We start from the raw sequence: 19,756 nt of genomic DNA, 5'->3' as shown, positions 1-19,756 counted from the left end.
AAGTTAAAGTACTTCCCATTAGCAGTCTAAATCAGTCCAAGTTTAGGACTGTATTGCCATATAAATTATCCAATCCTCACCTTTTTTTTCCCATTGGAAGGACAAGATCAGATAGAATACTTCTGCTTTCTAAAACAAGGCTTATCATTAACCTCCCATTTCAAATGACTTGAAAAACAAACACTTCAGTCTCCCAGGGTGGTGTTTTCCCAGTATACTCACCACCACCCCTTTTAAGGACTGTGGCTTCAAAAGTATGAAGGGTGAGGTAAAACTTGAGGTACAAACCTGAAGAAAAATTCAGCATGACTGTGCAGGGCTATCCATTTGTAATGGTGAGAAAGGGGTGGGCTGAGCACTAGAAAAGGCAGGTATGGTAAAATTGAGCCCTGCTTCACCAGCCTAAAGTGAGTTCTGCATTAAAGAGTGCACCACTAAGTGCTCATCTGTCACTGATGGCACTCCAGCACCATGAACCACAACAATGCCCAAAGCCTGAGTGGGAAATTCAGGAGCTAAGTAGTTGGGTGCAAGTGAGTTAGAAATGAAAGATTCATCCATGAAACCTGGCAAATAATACAGCCTTTGGTCATGTTACTGTTGTGCTTGCATAGTGGGTTAGGAAAATGCCTGTCCAGACTTTGCATGGGATACACAGACATACTTCCATTGGCTTTTGTATGGAATAATAAAATTAACTTCCTTGTGTTTAACACTGGAAAAACAGAATTCCTTCAGCTATCAGCATCTTTTGGGATTTTCTGCTTCTGTTTTAATGTACTGATAGCAGGTGGATGTCTTTAGACATTGAGGAGGCTCTGTAGCCAGCACCCAGAGCAGCAAAGGAAGGTCCCAGAGGTGACTCCAGGCTGCTGCAATGGGACAGGACCTCAGGAGAATTAGAGGTGAGCAAGCTGTGCTTCACAGGCATCACAACTCAGTCCTGCCTAAAGCCAGGCTGTTACAGTGGGTATGCCTGCCTACTGTAGGACACCATTCCAGATGGGGGTCTTTGTAAAGGTCACAGAAGCATCTGTAGGTTGAGCTTTTTCCTTTTTAGCCAGCTCCCTTCTCTAGTTCTAACTGCCCACTAACTGCACTAGCACAGGACAAGCACCTGTTGAGAAACAGCTCAACTTGCACTGAAGGAAAACATTTGGTGTACACACAGTCCCACGAGAAGGTCCTGTCTGCTGGCTTGATCATTTTTTAAGTTGTGTGTAGAAAAATGAAGTCCAGGCACTCAGTAAGGAACACTTCCTTCTCAATTTTCCCAGCTTCTAGGAACTTGAAAAGAAGAGTCAGGGATTGAAAGGTAAAAAGATTGAACTATCAAATCAAGATAGTCACTCCAGGCAGTTTCAGGCATGCCAACTGAATAAATCAATGGAAGTGCTGGAATTGTCCCTGTATTGTATAACACCTGTTCATCAGCCACAGTCATGTGGTTACATGTTTGTGCATCTAAAGAAAGCTCCTTGTAAGGAACTGTTCACTTATCAGACATGAGAAGAGGTGTGCCTGACACAGCACACAGCATTTGAATTATCTAATAATCTAATTATTTTTTCCACCCTCTGTCAGCCAAATCTTGAGAAAAACCTCAAGAAATAAAATAGGCCAAGGCACTTTATGCCAATAAATAGCATCACAGCCCAAGAGGAGTGTCAAAGATAGGAAAATCCCCAGGAATTTTCCCAAACAAAATTCATTTCATAGTCTGAAGAACATTCCTCTCATGAATTTCAGATGGTCAGGTTACCTCTGCTAAGGAACTAGCACAACAAGATCAAGAAACAGAGCAGAAGGTCTGATTCACATGAGAGGTTTTCCTGTTATTTTTCCACTTGTCAGAGGCATCTGTACAGAGTCAAGCACCAAATATTAAAGTCCTAAATTAAAATGGAAAAACACAGTAGTCCTGGTCAGCTCAAAGGTCTGTCTAAGCTAATACCACATTTCCAGCAACACCCAACAGGAAATGCTCAGGGTAAGAGCACAAGGAATAAACTATCTGTTGCACACACCCACAGAAATCCACAGGTTAGGGGCTTTCTGAGCCAAGGACCACAGCTGTTCTCTTTGCAGTGAATGGCCTGGATAAATCTGTGTAGAACTGTCTTCTGAAAACAATTGCCTGCTTGGCCCTACATTACACCTGCTGGCAGCAAGTTTTGGAACCTCATTGCATGTTGTATGAAAACAGACTTCCCACTCTCCTAAACTGCCAGGTGCTTCCATCTGATCCTCCCATACAATGAGAAATAACCCTTTCCAATTCAGCTTCTCCCTGCCTCTGCCTCTCATGACTAAAGCAAATTATTTTTATGATTTTTTTTTTTATGATTTCCACAGGAGTCCGCAATGGATCTTGCTATTTCTCATCATAGCAAACTCTTCATCCTCACTTCTAATTTCTTCAGTTTCAAGCCTACCCTACTTCTTTGGTTCTTGTTTTCCTTCCTACAACTACATCCAATCCCACAGCTTAGAGTAGGTGTGCAGGATTACAGATATCAGATCTTTCTTTGGTTCAAACAGCTCCCTATCTACACATGTGTGGAGAGCCTCCCCATGCTTCACCTTGCAGCAGTGCCATAGAAAACCTTTAAATTTCTGTGTGTCTGGCTGTGAGGGTGGGTGGGCTGAGAGCAGCACAGCCTGGGAACTTCACTGGAAATCAAGACAGAAGCTCCAGCCCTGAAGTGCAGGACAGCCCACCTGGGCTCTTACCATCAATATGTGGTTACAAAAAAGTGCAGGTGAGCAGTGTGTTGGAACTTTGTAGACTATGGCAAGTTTTCTCAGAAAATCCACAGGGATAAATTCTGAACAAAAATTTTCTATTTTTCAAGTAGATGTATTTATTTCCAGAAGCATAGATACCAACTAAACCTTTTTTTTTAACAAGTAATTTGATTTAAAGTATTCTGAGGACCAGTCAGTGCAAAGTGGCTCTGTTTCTCAGGTGTTATACAGAGAGCAACTCAAAAATAGTACTGTCTCCATCCCCAAAAGCTATCACTCTAGCCAACTCTACTAATGAAATCCCTTAATTTATTTTGGGGTTTGCTGTTTTTTTCCCCTTTAGAAGATGGAGATTTAATTATGCATAGACTCACTGTAATGTTTAAATGTAAATATGCTCTAAAACTCACTCCAGGCCAGCATTCAGTGTCCTTTGTAGGCAAATCATGGAAGGGGCTACACCTTCCTCACTGGTGTGCCAACCATCTGCCAACAACCTGGGTCTACCTATGCTCATCTTTTAATTGAGGCTAAGAAAATGAGAGAATCTCAGTTGTTACTTGGGGAAAGAGCTTCTCCTCTTCTTCAACAAAAAGGAGGCTGAAGCCTACAGAGCTGAACAAGTATTTTTCATATGACAGGGTGCTCTGTGAACCAGTGATGGCAAACAGGGAATTATGAAACCCCAGTCTAGACTGAAGGAAAACAGACCTCTCTTTCGTCAGTGTTTAGCTTCACCTAACAACTCCACTTGTTGAAGTCACGCTGACATCAGCCTTCACATGCAGCAGGGCCATGAGGTTGTCACCCCGAGCAAGAAGAGCCAGCAGGAGCGATGGAGGAGCACAGCATCACCTGCCCAGCCAGCAGGGAGGGGGGACCCCAGCAGGCTGCAGGCAAAGGGCCTGGGGACACCCCTTTGGTGAAGCACAGGGTCACTGTGCTGCAGCCCACGGGCACCAAGGGGCTCCATGGAACCACATTGCTCCCATCTGTGAAGCAGGACAATCCTGGCTCCCTCCCTCATGGGGAGTGACAACACAAACATGGAGCTAAAGGAGACTTTTGGGTACCACACCTCTACTACAGGACAAGAGCTAAAACCTGTTTCTTCTGAGCCTTTTCTTCCTGAGAACACTGCTGCCATAAGGGGTTTGGGTCACTGGGAACCAACAGCCTGCTCTGCAGCTACCATGGCTCCCCTTCTTGCTTGCAAAGCCAAACCTTGATGTCAAACTGGAGGAATCTCTCCCACATCAGCTGATTTCCACTGCTGCAGCTCTCTGTGGCTGAAGAAGATGGAGCTCACCACTAAAGCATTAAATAAAAACACAGTATAGAGGGTAACATGCAGAGGAGAGAAAAAGATTCTGACTAGCACTTCATTCAAGGCATTATGTCTCAACATGTACAATTTTTCCAGGCCATTTCCTTTAAAAACTGAAATTTTATGGGGTTTGGGGGTTTTTTTTCACATTTAATACAAACTAAGAAACATGAAACTAAAGTGCATCGATATCCAGGTCTAACAACAATAGCAGAAAATAATTTTAAAGATAAATCCCAAGCACAATACTTAGTTCCAAAACACATTCAAACAAGTGGGACCCACTATTCTACCTCTAGAGCCTGAGCCTGTCAAAGAGCAAAGCTTCTGGTGACAGATATGGAGAGAAGATTTTCTTCTTTCAGTTCAGTCAAGTAGTTCATTACAATGACTAGATCACCCAAAGCTGGGAAATGCTTTAGGGCTGCAGAAACAGAAAGCTTGTTTCCTTCCTCCAGTCAACAAAAGGTGAGAGGTGAGGGTACAAAATCTACTAATACTAAATCAACATGGCAGAAAACAATCAGTGCAATTTAAAAAATGAAAATTCATGTGCTTAAGAAAAAAGCTTGTTATTTATTACATAATATCACCTGAAAATGTACCAGATAGGTTAAAAACTGTACATGAAACAGAACTTACTTTCTTCTTAAGACCTACTTTTAATGCTCAGGTTTTGATGCTGGACACTGCACTTGCAATTAAGTTTCACTGCAAAGCCAGTCATTAACAACATGCAAAATTATTACCAAAAAGATCAATCATTCAGCAAATAAAGTAATTTGTTATTTGCCAAAATAAAAACCTAACTAAATCTTTATGAGACTATCGAATTACTTAAATAGATATTTGTGGACATGGTATAGATTAGCAGAGAGGAAAACTAAATTTAGGTTAAAAGCCATTTTTAGCTGCACATCAATACATTTTAATGGCCATCCAACACTGTGAATCACTCTCTCTTTAGGAAAATACCTAAAAACTACACATGCAAAATAATACCAGAATTGATTTTGTATAGCCATTCTTCTGTTTGCCATTTAAAAACAACAACAAAAAAAACCACACCAAAACCAAACACAGTCAAAGCATGATGCAAAGTCTGTACAAATGACAGCATTCCTTAGCAAGTGACACAGCTGAGTGAATGTTTGCAACATTTGGCCAGGCAGTGAAAGCAGCAACTCTGATGCCCATTGCTACAAGCTCCAGTTGGGACCCCATTTGTCACACACGTGAAAAGGAGTTAATGCCTCAGCAACACATTTCACATGGGTGATAATGGTAATTAGGAGACCTCTGGAAAGCATGGGTAACCCACATTTGGCTTTAGAAACAATTGTCTCTTCCCCAAAACCAGAACACTTTTTCAAATCCTGACCTGTAATTCCAATTCTGTGTATTCCCTCAAAGTTTTCCCTTCTGGCATTTGAATCTGGGTAAATTCAGAAGCAAAGCAAATCAATCTCTTGCTAGTCCAAGCAACCTTGATATCACAAGTCTGAGTCACAGATACCAACTCTTCCTTAGCTCTCTTCTCACTAACAATTAACTAATCTTGAAATCAAGACTGCTGGGGCTGAGACTTAGAAAAGAGCCTGAAGGAGAAGTGTATTTAAGACCATCCTTCCAAGGTACAAAATTTTATATGGAAGCATCGGAATGCCTACACAGCATCAGAGCAAGTCTATGATCTTATCCCCAAAAGAAGTCTCTGTTTTGGGAAAGGTTTAGCACACAGAAAAAGCTAACTTTCCCCAGGGTAAATAGAGGGAGGTTCCCCCACACACAGGCTGTTAGTCTTAGTATCTCCCTCATGTTCATCTACCCTCTTTTTTTAAATCTATTTGCACTTTTAGCCTCCACACAACCCTGCAGCAGTGAGCTCCAAAGCTCCACAGATGGAAGAAGTACTTGTTTTAATCTTCCTGGCTAGTAAGGTCATTGCCTGCTCTTAACTATGAACTATCAGGAGCTGCTCTCCTTCCTACACTGCTGTGCAATTTTACAACTTTCTATTATATCTCCCTCAGCAGTCTCCTTTCCAAGCCAAAAAGTCCTAGGCACTGCAGCCTGTCTTCCTATAGAAGCTTCCCCAGGCAACTCCACTGCACATTTCTGTATATTTTTCAGTAGTCAGAAAGGCACGCTGTAATCAGAACTGATAAACAGAACAGATTCAAACTGCAATATATAGATGATTTCTATTTTACTCCCTGTTGCTTTCCCACTATGGTTTTTTTTTTGCCTATTTCACCCGAAATCGAAAACTGAGCTCAGTTTTCCCTTTCATTCACTAACCAAACCATTTCCTAAAATATGATCCCAGGTGCCAGACCAGTTCTGGGAGGTCCATCAGCAAACAGTACTGAATATCTCAGAGAGACCCATTTCTATTAAGCAGAAAAGTTTTGCAAGTGCCCCACCCAAACCTACCAAGGAAAAACCCCTACCCCTGCACTTTCTGCCCACTTCTCCAAGCCTGCAGCCACTGCCTGTCAACATGGTTCACTTGGCTGTGCTAATTGGCTCTGCATACACTATTAATTCACTCTCTTCTCACTTTGAGATTGTAATTTGTCCCCATTGGGAGGTAATAGAAGCCAGCACATGGTCAGTCATGGATGGCTCTGATGACTCAGCTACTGTGAGGCAGTTTGCTAGGACAGAATCTCCAGTGTACAGAGCCCAGTGTTTACTGTGCAATGGGTGATACATATCTCAAGCCACAAGCCATGAAACATTTTACATCCCATAACCTTCTCCGGGAAGCTGCTCCCAGTGTCTTCCCCAGGTCCTCTTCCAGAGAGCACATTTGCTCAAGTCATGAGACACGACACAACCACTCAGTCTGCCAGCTGAGAATGGAATTCATACCCATCAACACTCCTGTTCCTGCAAGTTGGTGCCCTTCCTGGAACCCCTGGCAGCACTGAGTGCACCCTCATCCCTCTGTGAAAGCAGCCCAGCCCTTCAGTTCCTCACCTCCAGGGAGATGGTGGGCCTGCCCCTCAGGTGTGCACCCAGCATGGCACGGGCATCCAACACCTACACGTGTCCCCACCAGGCTGCCCAAGCCAGGAGTGGGGCTCTGAACTGCAGGGAGCTGTTCCCATGGAGCTGGAGTGACACTGCTGGGACCAGAGCCGCCACAGGAGAAGGGCAGGGGCACAGGTGACAATGGCCTATCAGCACCACCTCCTCTGCTCTGCAGGCTTCAAGCTGCAGCCAGTCCCTCACAGTGGTGCCCACTGGAAACATCCAAGCAGCCTCTCTCTCACAGATGTGGCAGGGAAGATCCATCTACTGAGGAATGTTTTCCTCAGTAGCCTCCAGTGACAAGTGGAACCAAAAGCCTCAGCTCAGAATCTGTGAAGTTCCTCACACTCTACCAAAGCTCAACTTCAGCCAGGTCAGGAAATGCTTGGCTTTGCCTGTGTTTTAAAGCACAAGGCAGGGAGGAAGATGAGAACAAGTCATTCAAGAGGCAATGTGGTAAAACAACTATCTCCAGTCCTAATCCACCAGGAGAAAAAAACCTGTTAGTTCTGCCATAGAGAGGGGAAATCACAATATAGACCTTATAGAAGGTCAGGAAAAGGCTCCTCAGTATTGCTGTGAATGCTGGGATCACTGCATTTGACCTCCAAGAGTATCAGCAAAGCTTCATGGGGCTCCACCAAAGATGGAAACTACCTTGATGTGAAATCCTTTTAAGAAAAAAAGGAGGAGCATAAAGGGGAAACGTGGTTTGCAGCTACAGAATGCCTTGTTGTGGCCCTACTATCTGGATAACTGCATCTCTGAATTTTAGTACTGCTATCTCTGGCACTGTTATTAGAAATTTTATTTACCTAGTAGAGCTCCAAGTTCATAGATTTCCACAGAATCCCAGACCATGTAGAAAACATTCCTAGTTTCTGTTAAGATATGTTTTGGAGGATCCCACTGAAGACAATGCAAAAAATCACTTTGGCTACATTCAGTTGAAATTTGAACCATATAAAGAACCTCACTCTCTGCTTCACTTCATCAGGTTTAAGGATAGTCCTTAGTGGTTGCCAGTTGGTTTTCTCCAGAACAAACTCCTAAAATGAATAATTTACAATTTCTTGATCAGGCCCTACTTGAGCTGGCTAGAAGAAGCCCAAAACAAAACCTGCAACAAAACAAACAAAAAACCCCAAGAAATCATTCATTGTCCCTATTCATAATCATATTTAATTTTAGTTTAAAATTAAACATCCCAACTCTGGATTTAATATTAGGCAGCTGTTAATAGTTAAATATGTGAAATCCAGCTGCCACATCCAAAGTACTTTTTTGGAGTTGTATTAACACATCTCTTGCAGTTACACCCAATGCTACTCCTGGCAATATACACATCTTTAAAATTATTTACAATGCTATCTATTTCTATGTGCATACATTCCATAGAACACCAAATACACTGCAGTGAGAATCTCCTCCATACCCTTTTTCTCTCCAGACTGTCTTAACCAAGACAGTCTTTGCAAACTATACAAGAACAACACGGAAGCAAAGACACTGCATGTGGTTTAACAAGGAATAACCTTTGGAAATTCATTTAGATGAAGAATCATTTATGGCTTTCCTTAACTGCTGTACCCAGCTCACTTTAGAGCTTTGTAGCATTACAGCAGATGACACCATCTATCAGTGAAAAGCTTAACCCTTTTCAAAATCCTTTATTTACCAGTGCTCCAGGACATTCCACAAACAAGTTTAACTTTGGCTGGAGTTTTCTGCATTTATTTTCCTGCCAGCCATGGCATTTTTGGGAAAAGAAAAAAAAAAAAAAAAGGAAGGAAAAAAAAAAGAAGAAAACAAAAGCAGTCACTATAATCTAGGTTTGAGTCCCACATGTTACTAAAGAAGAAGATGAAGAGTGCAGTTCTCCTCTGTGCTTCAGAACACTGCCTGAAGACAACTCAGCAACATCAGAACCAGTATGGTCTAAATTTGGCATGGGTTGTAGACCTAAAAAACAACCCACACTAGCAGGAATCAATAGCACAACTCCACTGCTAAAAGCACAGAAGCTTTGGTGTCTGGTCTCTTTGCTCAGGCTGAACATATCTGGGTTTGGTTTGGCTGCTTCACCACTGCCTAGAGGAACATCCCACCCATGGGCTGCTCCAGGCAGCCTCCTTCCTTTGGGAGGCACAGGGACACACTGCAACTTAAAACTTAATTGTTGTGGCAATGCTAGCAGCTCATCATCATCCTGTCCTCACCAGGGAAGGAGTAACACCTGGAACAGCTGTGTATGGAACCTGCTCTGCATGCAGCTTCAGGGAGCCCTGGGAAGGGCGGTGGTCAGGGGAAGGTGGTGGGGATCACTCTGGCAGCCACATCTGGCTGCCATCCCTGCCAGGTGCTCCTGCCCTGGGCCAGGAACAGGATTGTGGCAGCAACACGTGCCAGCCTCTTCCAGAGCCGCCTTCCATGTTTCTGTGGGCACAGAAACACCACCCTGCCCACGTGTGGCTGATCCAGACCTCAGGACATACGGAAGCTCCAAGGTCTTGCTCTGACTGCTCAGCAGAAATAGGGGGCCCACACCAAAAAGCCAACAGCCAAAGAACCACCAGCACACTGCCCCCAAAGCACTGTGTGAACTAAAAAGCCAGGTACAAATCAGATATTGTCCCTGATTTCTGTAATAAACAGTTTGTTTCCATACTGCATTACAAGTACTTAGCCCTGCTACTGCCCTGCATAGGAACATTTATTGTTATTTTATGCTTGTTTCACAGGTAGGGAAAGCAAAAGACAAGGCAATCACTTTCAGAACAATTTCAGCACTGGTTTTTGAGCTGTTGGTACTCTGGGGATGCCCAGCTGAAGGCAATGAACTACAAAATACTCCAAAACAAACATATGCAAAAAGAACCCAAAAACAAGTTAGCCAATTTTTGGACTGTAGGTCAAAACTATATTACTGGCCAAAAGCACCAGTTACCTCAGCTCTCTCCCTTTCCTGCACTAAGCAGGTTATTGGGAGAACTTTTGTCAGAAGAACTCAGAACACAAGCACTCAAGGACTCAGATAACTTTTCTAAAAGGCAGAAAGATTGCTTCTGTGTCACTGTACAAGACTTCATGTCCCTTTTATCATCATTTCTATCAGCACAGCACCGTTTAGTCACCTCCCTCCAAAAGGCACTGTGGGATGCATGCTGCAATATGCATATAAATTATCATTAAAGTATACTCTGTTTCACTGGGGCATTTCAGATTCAAGATGCTCTTTTAATGGGTTGCCTCCCAGGAAACTGACTTCACCTGTAATGACACAGTGAATGCTAATGACCACTGTTTAATTGGGGCAGTGCTAGTAAAATTTTGCTTCAGAGGGATTCAATTTACTTGGTGCCAAGGAGTTAAGTGATTAATCAGGTGTTAAATAGTACGTACTTCCAAACACTGGTCTTCTACCATTTAATCCTCCACCACTGAATTTAATGACAGCTTTGTCACTGACACTAACAGAAGGAGGATCCTCCTCCTAGTACACAAGTAAACACTAAGGAACATGCTCTGCACCGACAGATACTCAGCCTTGGCTGAGGGCAACAGGATTCTGGCCATGAGGAGCTCAACAGTCCCTCAGCACGGGAAGCCTTCAGTGAGAGAGGGCTCTTTGCAGAAACAGCACCAACGAGGTATCAGGAGACATAACCCACCATCCAAAAAGTAAGTCAGTCAGGGGAAACAAATTAAGATTGAAAACTCAAACACTACACTGACTCTTTGCCCTTTAGCTTTTTCTTTCCTCTGCCTTTTTTTAAACTATTACAAAGTACGTTCTCCAATCCAAAATGAGCACTTAATGAAGCCCTTCAGCTACAGGATCCTGTGCTGGATCTCCTGCAGCCACCCCACTGAGCTCAGCACAAGAGAGAGCACCTATATCCACCAAGCTTGCACCTACATAAAACCTGCACTGAAACAGTTGTGAAACCTGATTTCAGTGAGGCTCTGTGCCTCCAGTGCTGCCCACAGAAAGCACTCTCAGTCTCAGCTCAAGCATCAGCCAGGGGCACAAAGGGACCTGAGGTCCTGGTCTGCAAGACCTGAAGCAGCTGATCTGTCCCCATATCCCCAGTTTTAGCTCCCACACAACTTCACACTGGTGCCAGCACAATTGTATGGTCACATGGTGAGTCAGACTAAGCAACTGAAAGTGTCATGTTTATAAAAAAATAAACAAACTAAACTATGCCCTTTGGGAGCCCTCCACTTGCCTGCTGTATTTTGAATCTCCGTATGACACCGCAGTGATATTCTCAAGATATATTCACTTCAAGCAAAAAATTAAGGAGATCCTGACAATCAGAATGCTCCAGGTGAGCTTTTAAACAGAACTTATCACCACATAGACCTTAATTAATCACAAAAATCATCATCAGTGCCTAAACTGCTAGTCCTGTCTCCCTCTGAGCTCTTGCTCCCGTGCATGTCTCTGCCAAGATGTTTACACTCTCCTGGTGCCTCAATTCTCCCATCTGTGGGAGGAGAGGTGAGGCCTTAAGGATCACTTGCCAATACTGTAATGAGTGCCAACATCGTGGCACTATTTACAACAATATAATCAGCTAACTACTGTGGCTCAGGATCAGAGGAACAGGTTTACTACCAACACAGATATTCCATCTATGAAAAAAGAGTCTGACTATCACAACCACACCAGATGCCCCTTCCCAGCTGACCTCAGAGTCAAAAGCCTTCAAGCCCTCTCAGATTGGAGTTCACCACAACCCCAAAGCCCGCCAGTCAATGCAGAGAGCATGCCGACACCCGAAGCTGTAGCAAAAACTGAGGGCCCAACCTTCATCCTCATCTCTCACCCCTGAGATTTTACCTTCTAAACCCCAGGATGAGTTCTCTCTACAGCTTTAGACCCTACACACACACTTAACCCCCCTGCCACAAGTGTACAGTGGGTCTGCTTGCCATGAGCCAGGCAAGCACACACCCAAGTGCTGGCAAGGTCTGGCTATCAGCAGGGTATTTTTCATCTCCCAGAGGAGTCAGCCAGCACATACTTGCTGCAAAGCAAGCACATATCAATACACAATCACACACACGTACTGATAACTACTTAACACAATCCAAGATACTACTGCAAGCTTATAATGATTACCAGTAATAAAATATAAACCCAAACTTCACCTCCTCAAACTTTTCCCAAATCTGATTAGAGCACTTCTCTAACACAGCGAGATAGGAAGAATGAGCAGCTTGGGCATAAACAAAGCACCAGCCTTCACCTTCTCTGCTGAAGCTTTCCGTGCTCATCACCCCAGGTGCTGTGGCATTTACTGCCTGCACCCTTGTCCCGAATCGGAGGAGGAAGGGGAAGAAAGAACACCAACAACAAACCAAGAAAAGAACAAGAAAACAAGAAAACACACCCACCAGCACCACGGCTTCCCGTTCACAGGCTCCCAGTGAAACTTTCTGACACCCATGTAGCACAACACTCCCCTACTTTTCAGAACAAGGTAGCAAAGTTGGGGTACTCTGTGCAGCTTTTTCCCCTGCCTCAGTATCACATTCCAAGCCATGAGCCAGACTGGAATACTGAAGAAACTATCAGCTACACTCACATAATCAACTACCATTTAAACAGCTCCTCTTAAATCCAGCTGCTGAACGCAATCACCTTTACCACCTGGTTTAAAAAAGTGTCCAAAAAACAACGATAGTTAGAAAAGCTGAAAGGAAAGCTACCAAGAACAGTTAGACTGGTAAAGAAATGTTTTCATTCAAAGTTCACATTTCTGACTGCAAAGTTTTAATTTTAAAATTTGAAACTGCTAAAATAGCCAGTAAGAGAGAAGCCAGTAACAGCAGTTTCTACATGTAGACAAAAGGTACATTAAAAAATAAGCTCAGATCATGATGTTTACAATCAGTCACTTCTAAAAAAAATCAGTTTTCTAGTAACTGTTGAAATGTAATGGAAATGTGGCATTTCTTAATGTCAAGACTGAAGGAAAAGTTTGTATCTCTCCAGTTAGGAAACAGATTATTTACAGTATGATTCCTTAACATACCTTAGTGACAGTGCGTAAGGACCAGTTTTACAGTTCCTAAAATCAACAAGATAGTTGTTCATCTCAGTAAGAGCAGAAGTAAGCCTCCTATTTTCAAAATGACACGTCGAAAACAAGGAAATACAGCTCATATGACACCACTTTTTCATTATATTTGTGTTCTTTGGTCCAGAGAACACATCCTACCTTTCCATGGGGTTTACCAGAAAAAAACTAGCAGCTATATCTCATTTTATATATCTTTAGGGACCCAATGAGTTAATAGAACACGTTTTGCCTGCATTAGCATTTCACCATAGAGTAACACACATACAATACCCCGTTATCCAGTTTGCCTGTCTGTGTTACGAAAAGTCAAACTAGACTCTAAGCCACGAGACTTCACGGGACACAGGCCTGATTGCGTTTAACTCAGCAAGAGAAAATACACCCAGAAGTTTTCAAATTGTGTTCCCACCATACAGAATGCAAGACTCCCCCGTACGCACACGGGACAAGCAAACAAAAGAGCATAATGCTGAATAAGTGTTTATTCCAGGCTCTTCCCCTCAGAGAGAGTCTGGAAGTCACCTCTTTCTTCTGGGCAGGGAGAGACAACCACTAAAGATCTCTTTCTTACTTGGGCACAGTTAGTCAGGAGCAGAAGGGAGATTCCTGCCTTGCAACAAGACAAAGCGACTCCTAAATAAAAGGCAAAACCGGGGAGTGAGGGAAGGCGAGAGGAAAGCAGTGGGCTGCTAGATAGGAAGGGTCTGGACAAAAAAGGAAACTCAATTTTGTTTCCATTGTCTCAGCTTCATGCCGCCTCCACTAAAAACGATAAACTTCCCGGGCTAAGCCCTTCTTCAGCAGGCCAGGGCACGGGGAAACAAATCCCTCAGCCCCTGCCGGAGCGGGGCCGGGCGGGCAGCCCTGGCTCCCCTACCTGCCACCGGCAAGCGATGCCGGGAATCGCAACCACTAAAATAAACAGCAGTAATACGGATAAGAGGGGGAAAAATATTGAAATTCAGTAAAGACAGAGAGAAGGAGACAGAGAGAAAGACCCACGACCCACTGCAGGCGGAAGCAGGAGCGGCTGCATCTCCCCGACGGCAGGAAACTTTCTACGAAGTTGCTGGCGGGGACGGCGGGCAGCCAGCCCCGCGGGAGGCCGGGCCGGGCTCCGGGGCCCCCTTAAAGCTCCGTGCCGTGAGGAGCCACGCCGGCCGAGCCGGGCCCGCCGCCGTGTCCCGCCCCGGGCAGCGCAGGGCGCTGACAGCCCGCGGCACCGCGGCCGGAGCGGCGCGGGGAGCGCCCGCAAACGGGGGCCCCGACCCCCGCCCGCGTGAAGAACACCAGAGGGAAAACCAGTTATTTCCACCAAAATAACCCTGGGCAAACCACGGCGAAGCCCACCGCCGCGACCGGCGCTGACAGGGGCCGGGCGGGCAGGGGGACGGGGCTTTACCTTGATGCAACACTGAGCAGGAGTCTCGGACATCTCTCTTGAGGGACTCGGCGGAGCCCGACGGGGCAGGCGCGGGCGGGCAGACGGGAAGTTCTCGGGCTTTCCCCACTTTCCGCTCCTCTCCCGGCGCGGCGGCGCGGCCCGACCCGGCCCGTCCCCTCAAGGGGAAGTGGCGGCCGGGGCCGGGCGCGGCGTGGCCGGGGTGGCGCGGGGGGGTCGGGCCGCGGGGCCGGGGCTGCTCCTCGCTGCTGCCGCCGCCGCCGCCGCTCCCCGCGGGCGCGCGCGGCCGCCCGCGCCCCCCCACCCCGCGCTCGTGTGCCTTGCGCGTGCTCGCGGCTCCGCGCGAGAGGCGATGCGCGCGCGCGCGCGGGAAGAGGGGAAGAGGGCGCGGGAAGGGAAGTGGGGGGCGGGGGGGCGCGGCCCCGGTCCCCGCCGGTGTTTTCCTTCCTGGAAAAGAGAGAAACCGAAAGGCGGCAGCGGGGGCCGGGCCGGGCCGGGCACTGCGCCCCGCCCCGCGCCGCCGCTCATTGATCCGGAGTTTCGGGGCCGAAACTGACGTGGGTTCCCGGCACCCGCACCGCCCCTTAAAGGGGCCGCGCCGGCAGCGACCGCCACCGCCGGCCCAGCGCCCCCCGCCCACGGGCGGAGCGGGTGTGCGGCTGGCTCTGGCCGGGCCCTGGGTGCGCTGCGGGCCGGCCAGGGCTGGGGGGAGGCTGGAAGGGCGCGGCCGGGCCGTGTCGCCGTAGCCAAGCCGGTGCCGTTTGACACCGCGCGGGCCCTTTAAGCGCCGAGCGGCGGTCCCGGGGCGGGCAGCGGGACGGGTGGGCCCCGGCAACGCTGCGAGCTTTGTTCCGCCGCCGCTCGGGCAGCCCCGGCCGGGGAGCGCAGCGCGGCCGCTGTGGGCACGGGGCGTGTGTGGAGGCGCCACCGGCCCGGTCCGGATGCCCGTGTTCAGAGCCCGGCCTGGCCCGGCCCGGCCCGGTCCGGACCGGTCCGGTCCGGTCCGGTCCCCGTGTTCAGAGCCCGGTCCGGTCCGGTGCCCGTGTTCAGAGCCCGGCCTGGCCTGGCCTGGCCTGGTCCGGTCCGGTGCCCGTGTTCAGAGCCCGGCCTGGCCCTGCGTTCGGAGCCCAGCGCGGTTTCAGGGATGTGTCTGTATCACCCGCAGCGGGGAGATACAACCCCCTGCCTTGTGTGTGATTCCCATCCGCGATGGGGTCAGCGCCCGGTTCTGCCCGGCTCCTGCACGGCACAGCTCCAGCCCTCGTGATGGGAGCGAAAAGAGCGGGGAGAAAGTGAGAAACCCCTTGGCCATCTCTTTGTCCAAATCTCTCTGTGATTTTACGGGCAGTTTCTGGGGTCCTGGCTGGCTTTTAGATGCACCCGCTTTATTGCAAGGGCTGAAGCTGCCTGGGAGCAGGGCCAGGGCACTGCTCTGTACCTGTAGGACTGCAAGGCAGAGCTGCCTCTGGAGTCTGCTGGAAGGATGCTGTGCACTGCCATAGGGGAGGCTCCTGTAAGTGATTTGGTGCTACCAAAAATGGCAAACGAGAGGGAATCCAACCGCGGTGCTCTCAGAGCAAGGCTTAGCTCATGTTTCATGGTGCCTGCCCTAAGCGTGGTGTGCTGGCACGATGCAGAGCTGGTTCACCTGCATGGCCAATAGGCCAGACTGCTGTAGGCACCCGTTGGTCCATTTTGCAAACCAGGACTCGCTCTTTTCAGCCTCTTACAGCTTCATTTTGGCCTTAAACTAAATGAGGGACAGTACTATCCCCTCCCAGCCTGGCAACCAATGATCCTTTTAAAATATAGGACCAACTCAACAGCGAAGGATTCATATTTACTGTCTTCCCTCAGCACAGATAAACTGATGAAGTAGAGCTGTTGCTCTTCAAAGTCATGGAATCCTCAAGGTTGGAAGAGTCTTTCCAGATCATCCAGTCCAACTGTCAACCCAGCACTACTGTATCCCCTAAATCACTAAACTGTATCACTTGGTGTCAGATCCAGATGCCTTTTAAGCACATCCAGGGATGGGGACTCCACTGCCTCCCTGGGCAGCCCCTTCCAACGCCTGATGCCCCCATACAGTGACATTTGTTTTTTTTCACATCCAATTAAAAAATCCTGAGTTTCATTTGTCTCCCAGCTGCCTTAAAAGCTTGTACAGAATCTGTCACCTGGCATGGCTCTGAATCAGATGTGTTCCATCCTACAGTGCCACTGCAATCTGGTTTTCTCCACAGACATTCTGGTGAAGATGTGCATCCCAAGTTTCAGTTTTCTGCCTGGAGTTTCATCCTTTCCTTTTGGGATCATTGATAGCTGCTCTTCCTCAGACTTTGATTAATGGCCCTTATAAATACAGGCCGTGATCCATCCCCTCAAACCTGTCAACCAGCATGGACGGTTGCAAGTGTCTGTCCAAGACCACAACGTGATTTAGAGCTTGTAGGATGTGGGGTTATAATTATTAAAGTTTCTATGGCTTATGCTCATGAGAAGATCCCATGGGAAAGGCAGAGCTGCAGGCTGGAGGGCTGGGAATTGGTTGAGGGGTGAGAGGCCTTTATGAGTGAGGAGGGAGTCAGCTGGAAGTGAGATTGTGATGGCTGAAGGAATGTGTGCACAGTGTATGAGCAGGAGGCTGACTGGATGGGAGAACATGTGGAGAGCAGCATGGCAGCTGAGCCAGCCAAGGGGTGCCTTCTTTCTGTTGAGTTCTGTTAAGTCTCAGTTTGTCAGGTTGAAATTAAAGGTATAAAAAGGGGCCAATTTTTACAATAAAGAGATCTCCTTCGGATACATAAGGGGGTCCGTGTCGCTTTGTTCCCCACTGCTACAAGAGCTGTTCTCTCTCAGCTCATTCTGTTTGTTTTCTCCAATACTCCACTAAATGTGAGTTCAATGGATGGAAACTAGAAAAGGGAAGGATAGAAAAGGTGAACAAGGCCACAGCCATGACTGGAGCATCTCTTCAGCCACAAGTCAATCCCATTGAAGTTGCTGTAAGAAAGCTGGGAAGGAAATGTGGCTGCACAAAACACACCCCACCCTGTGGTGTGCCCTTGCCAACAGAAGCAGGTTTGCCTCAGCCATGCTGGCTAGGTGCTACACACTGTGACTGGAGAACACCTTTGAACCCTTTGAACAAGGAGGGCCAAACCCTGTGTCATGTGTCAGCTTTTCTGCCCTTGTTTCTCTGCCCTGATTTCTTGCAGCTCCTCTCATTAGTTGCATCTCTTGAGACCTCAGACTTTAAGGTCCTGCCTGCTCTGGGCAGGAGAAGAAAACTACCAAATCTCCTGGTGTGCAGGGTGGTCCATGGTTGCAGGACAGTTGTTCTGGTTTAAAAGGAAGAGGAAGCTGCTCGAGCTGTCAGCTCCCCCTTAGATCTGTGCCACGTGGAGATTGCACAGAGCGGAAAGGAAGTCCATTAGCTCGCATTTAACCTTGAACAGGCTCCCAGTGAGTTTCTTTCCTTCTCACCTAGAGGCTACTGCTTAGCTTATCTCCAGGGAGGACCCATTAGTTAGGATTTATGATCTGGCAGAGCCACCTGTCATCAACACTCCAGCCAGAATTCCCCTAATTTTTGTTCAGATGGATGTCAACAACACTAACACAGGCAAAAGGTACCATGGCCTGTGAGGTGAGGCCAAGTTCCCACCTTGCTGAGGGCTCTCCCAGAAAGGGAAGGTGGGTGGTGTGCTGGGGGACAGCAGCAGGATGAGAAAATCAATAGACTGAAGTATGTTTTTCTCATAGTGGTCTGAAAAATCTGGCTCTAGATTGTATTGGTATTGTATTTTCTGGCCTAAAGATTGTCCCTGAAAACAGAGCAAACCCTGAAGTAAAGGAGACAAACCACCCTTTCATTGGGACTTAATTTTTCTGTCCACAGCAGTGCATCTGCCCAGCACCTTCCATTGATCCTCTGCCACCTGGGCCTCTTTCACAGCCATAGGACTCCCAGTGTCTTCCTACTTGCACCTGCTCAGCAGCTAAACCAGGGGGTTTTTCATATGTCCCAGAAGGATGTTGAAACCTTTTTTCCAAAGGAGTTAGACACTTGACTACCTACATCGAGCTGAAAGCCAAGGTTTTCATTCTTTCTTTTGTGTGTACATTCCTTCTTTTGTTTTTCTGGTTTCAGCAGTGTACAGCAACTGCCTCAGATGTTTGCAATAATCATTGACTTTTATTAAGGAGACTTTGTTCATTGTAGTATTTTTCCTTTCCTCTTTTTATTTTCAAACCAGTCATTACTTCCCAGTGCCCAGTTATCATTAACTCACTCTACTGCTTCTCCTCTGTTATCTTTTCCTTCCCTTTATCTTTCCCCAGCACAACTTAACTGACTCATTTAGTGCTCACTTGTTTGCCTCACTTGTATTACTAGTTTTATTTTTGTCTCCCAGTGTTTAAGCAGATTTAAATGTGACTTGATGGGTCTGCTGACACTACTGGGCCTCAACAGAGATGACTCTTCCAAACTGAGGGACAGAATAACAACAAAGCACAGGAGGAGACAGGAAATTCACAGAATATGCAAGGACATGTTCATTTTAGAATGCAACTGATTTTTTAGTCTTGAGGGCTAAAGGGAAATCCATGAGGGTTGGTACACAGAGATGTTGTGGAAGTGATTCTCATTGCACATTTAGCACTGTGATTCCTTTCCCTCTTACCAAATCAGTTTCTGAAATTAAACTATGTTTTATGGCCTTAATATGCATCAGTCATGCTGTCATCATTAGCAGTAAGACTAGCCTTCACTTCATGTTATCAGGCAAGTCAATAACATGATATCATGAACATTTCCAAGACTCAGACAGGTTTCTTGTGGTAGAAGTCCCAAATCCTTGACTTTTTAGGAATAGTTATGAAATCCAGTCTATACTGTTAGAGTGAGAAATGCTATATCCATTTCATTTGCATTCTTGCAAATTGCTTCATCTAAGATCCGAGTCTTACTTGAGATTCCATAGTCTGGCTCTATGAATAGGATTTGCACCAATATAATTATTTTGATAATAAGTTTGTTTTGCTTTGATTTGATTTGGTTTTAAGTCAAAATAGCTATATTTGTGCATTCCCCAAAGCTGCATGCACTTTGATATAAAGATACTTAGGTATACTGAG

At 46.6% G+C, this 19,756-nt stretch overlaps 1 protein-coding gene across 2 annotated transcripts in view; it reads right to left on the bottom strand.

The window, feature by feature from the left end:
* ETV6 (ETS variant transcription factor 6) overlaps positions 1-15,082 on the bottom strand; it is a 127,205-nt gene extending 112,123 nt beyond the window's left edge. For both annotated transcript variants that reach the window (XM_054631376.2, XM_054631377.2), the window contains exon 1: positions 14,612-15,082. In XM_054631376.2, coding sequence (XP_054487351.1) covers positions 14,612-14,644 — 33 coding nt within the window. In that variant the 5' untranslated portion in view covers positions 14,645-15,082. The remainder of the gene's footprint in view (positions 1-14,611) is intronic.
* Positions 15,083-19,756: the final 4,674 nt, after the last annotated feature.

Source organism: Agelaius phoeniceus, chromosome 5, assembly GCF_051311805.1.
Source record: "Agelaius phoeniceus isolate bAgePho1 chromosome 5, bAgePho1.hap1, whole genome shotgun sequence".
Taxonomy (NCBI): domain Eukaryota; kingdom Metazoa; phylum Chordata; class Aves; order Passeriformes; family Icteridae; genus Agelaius; species Agelaius phoeniceus.
This window is presented reverse-complemented; position numbering and strand designations above follow the sequence as displayed.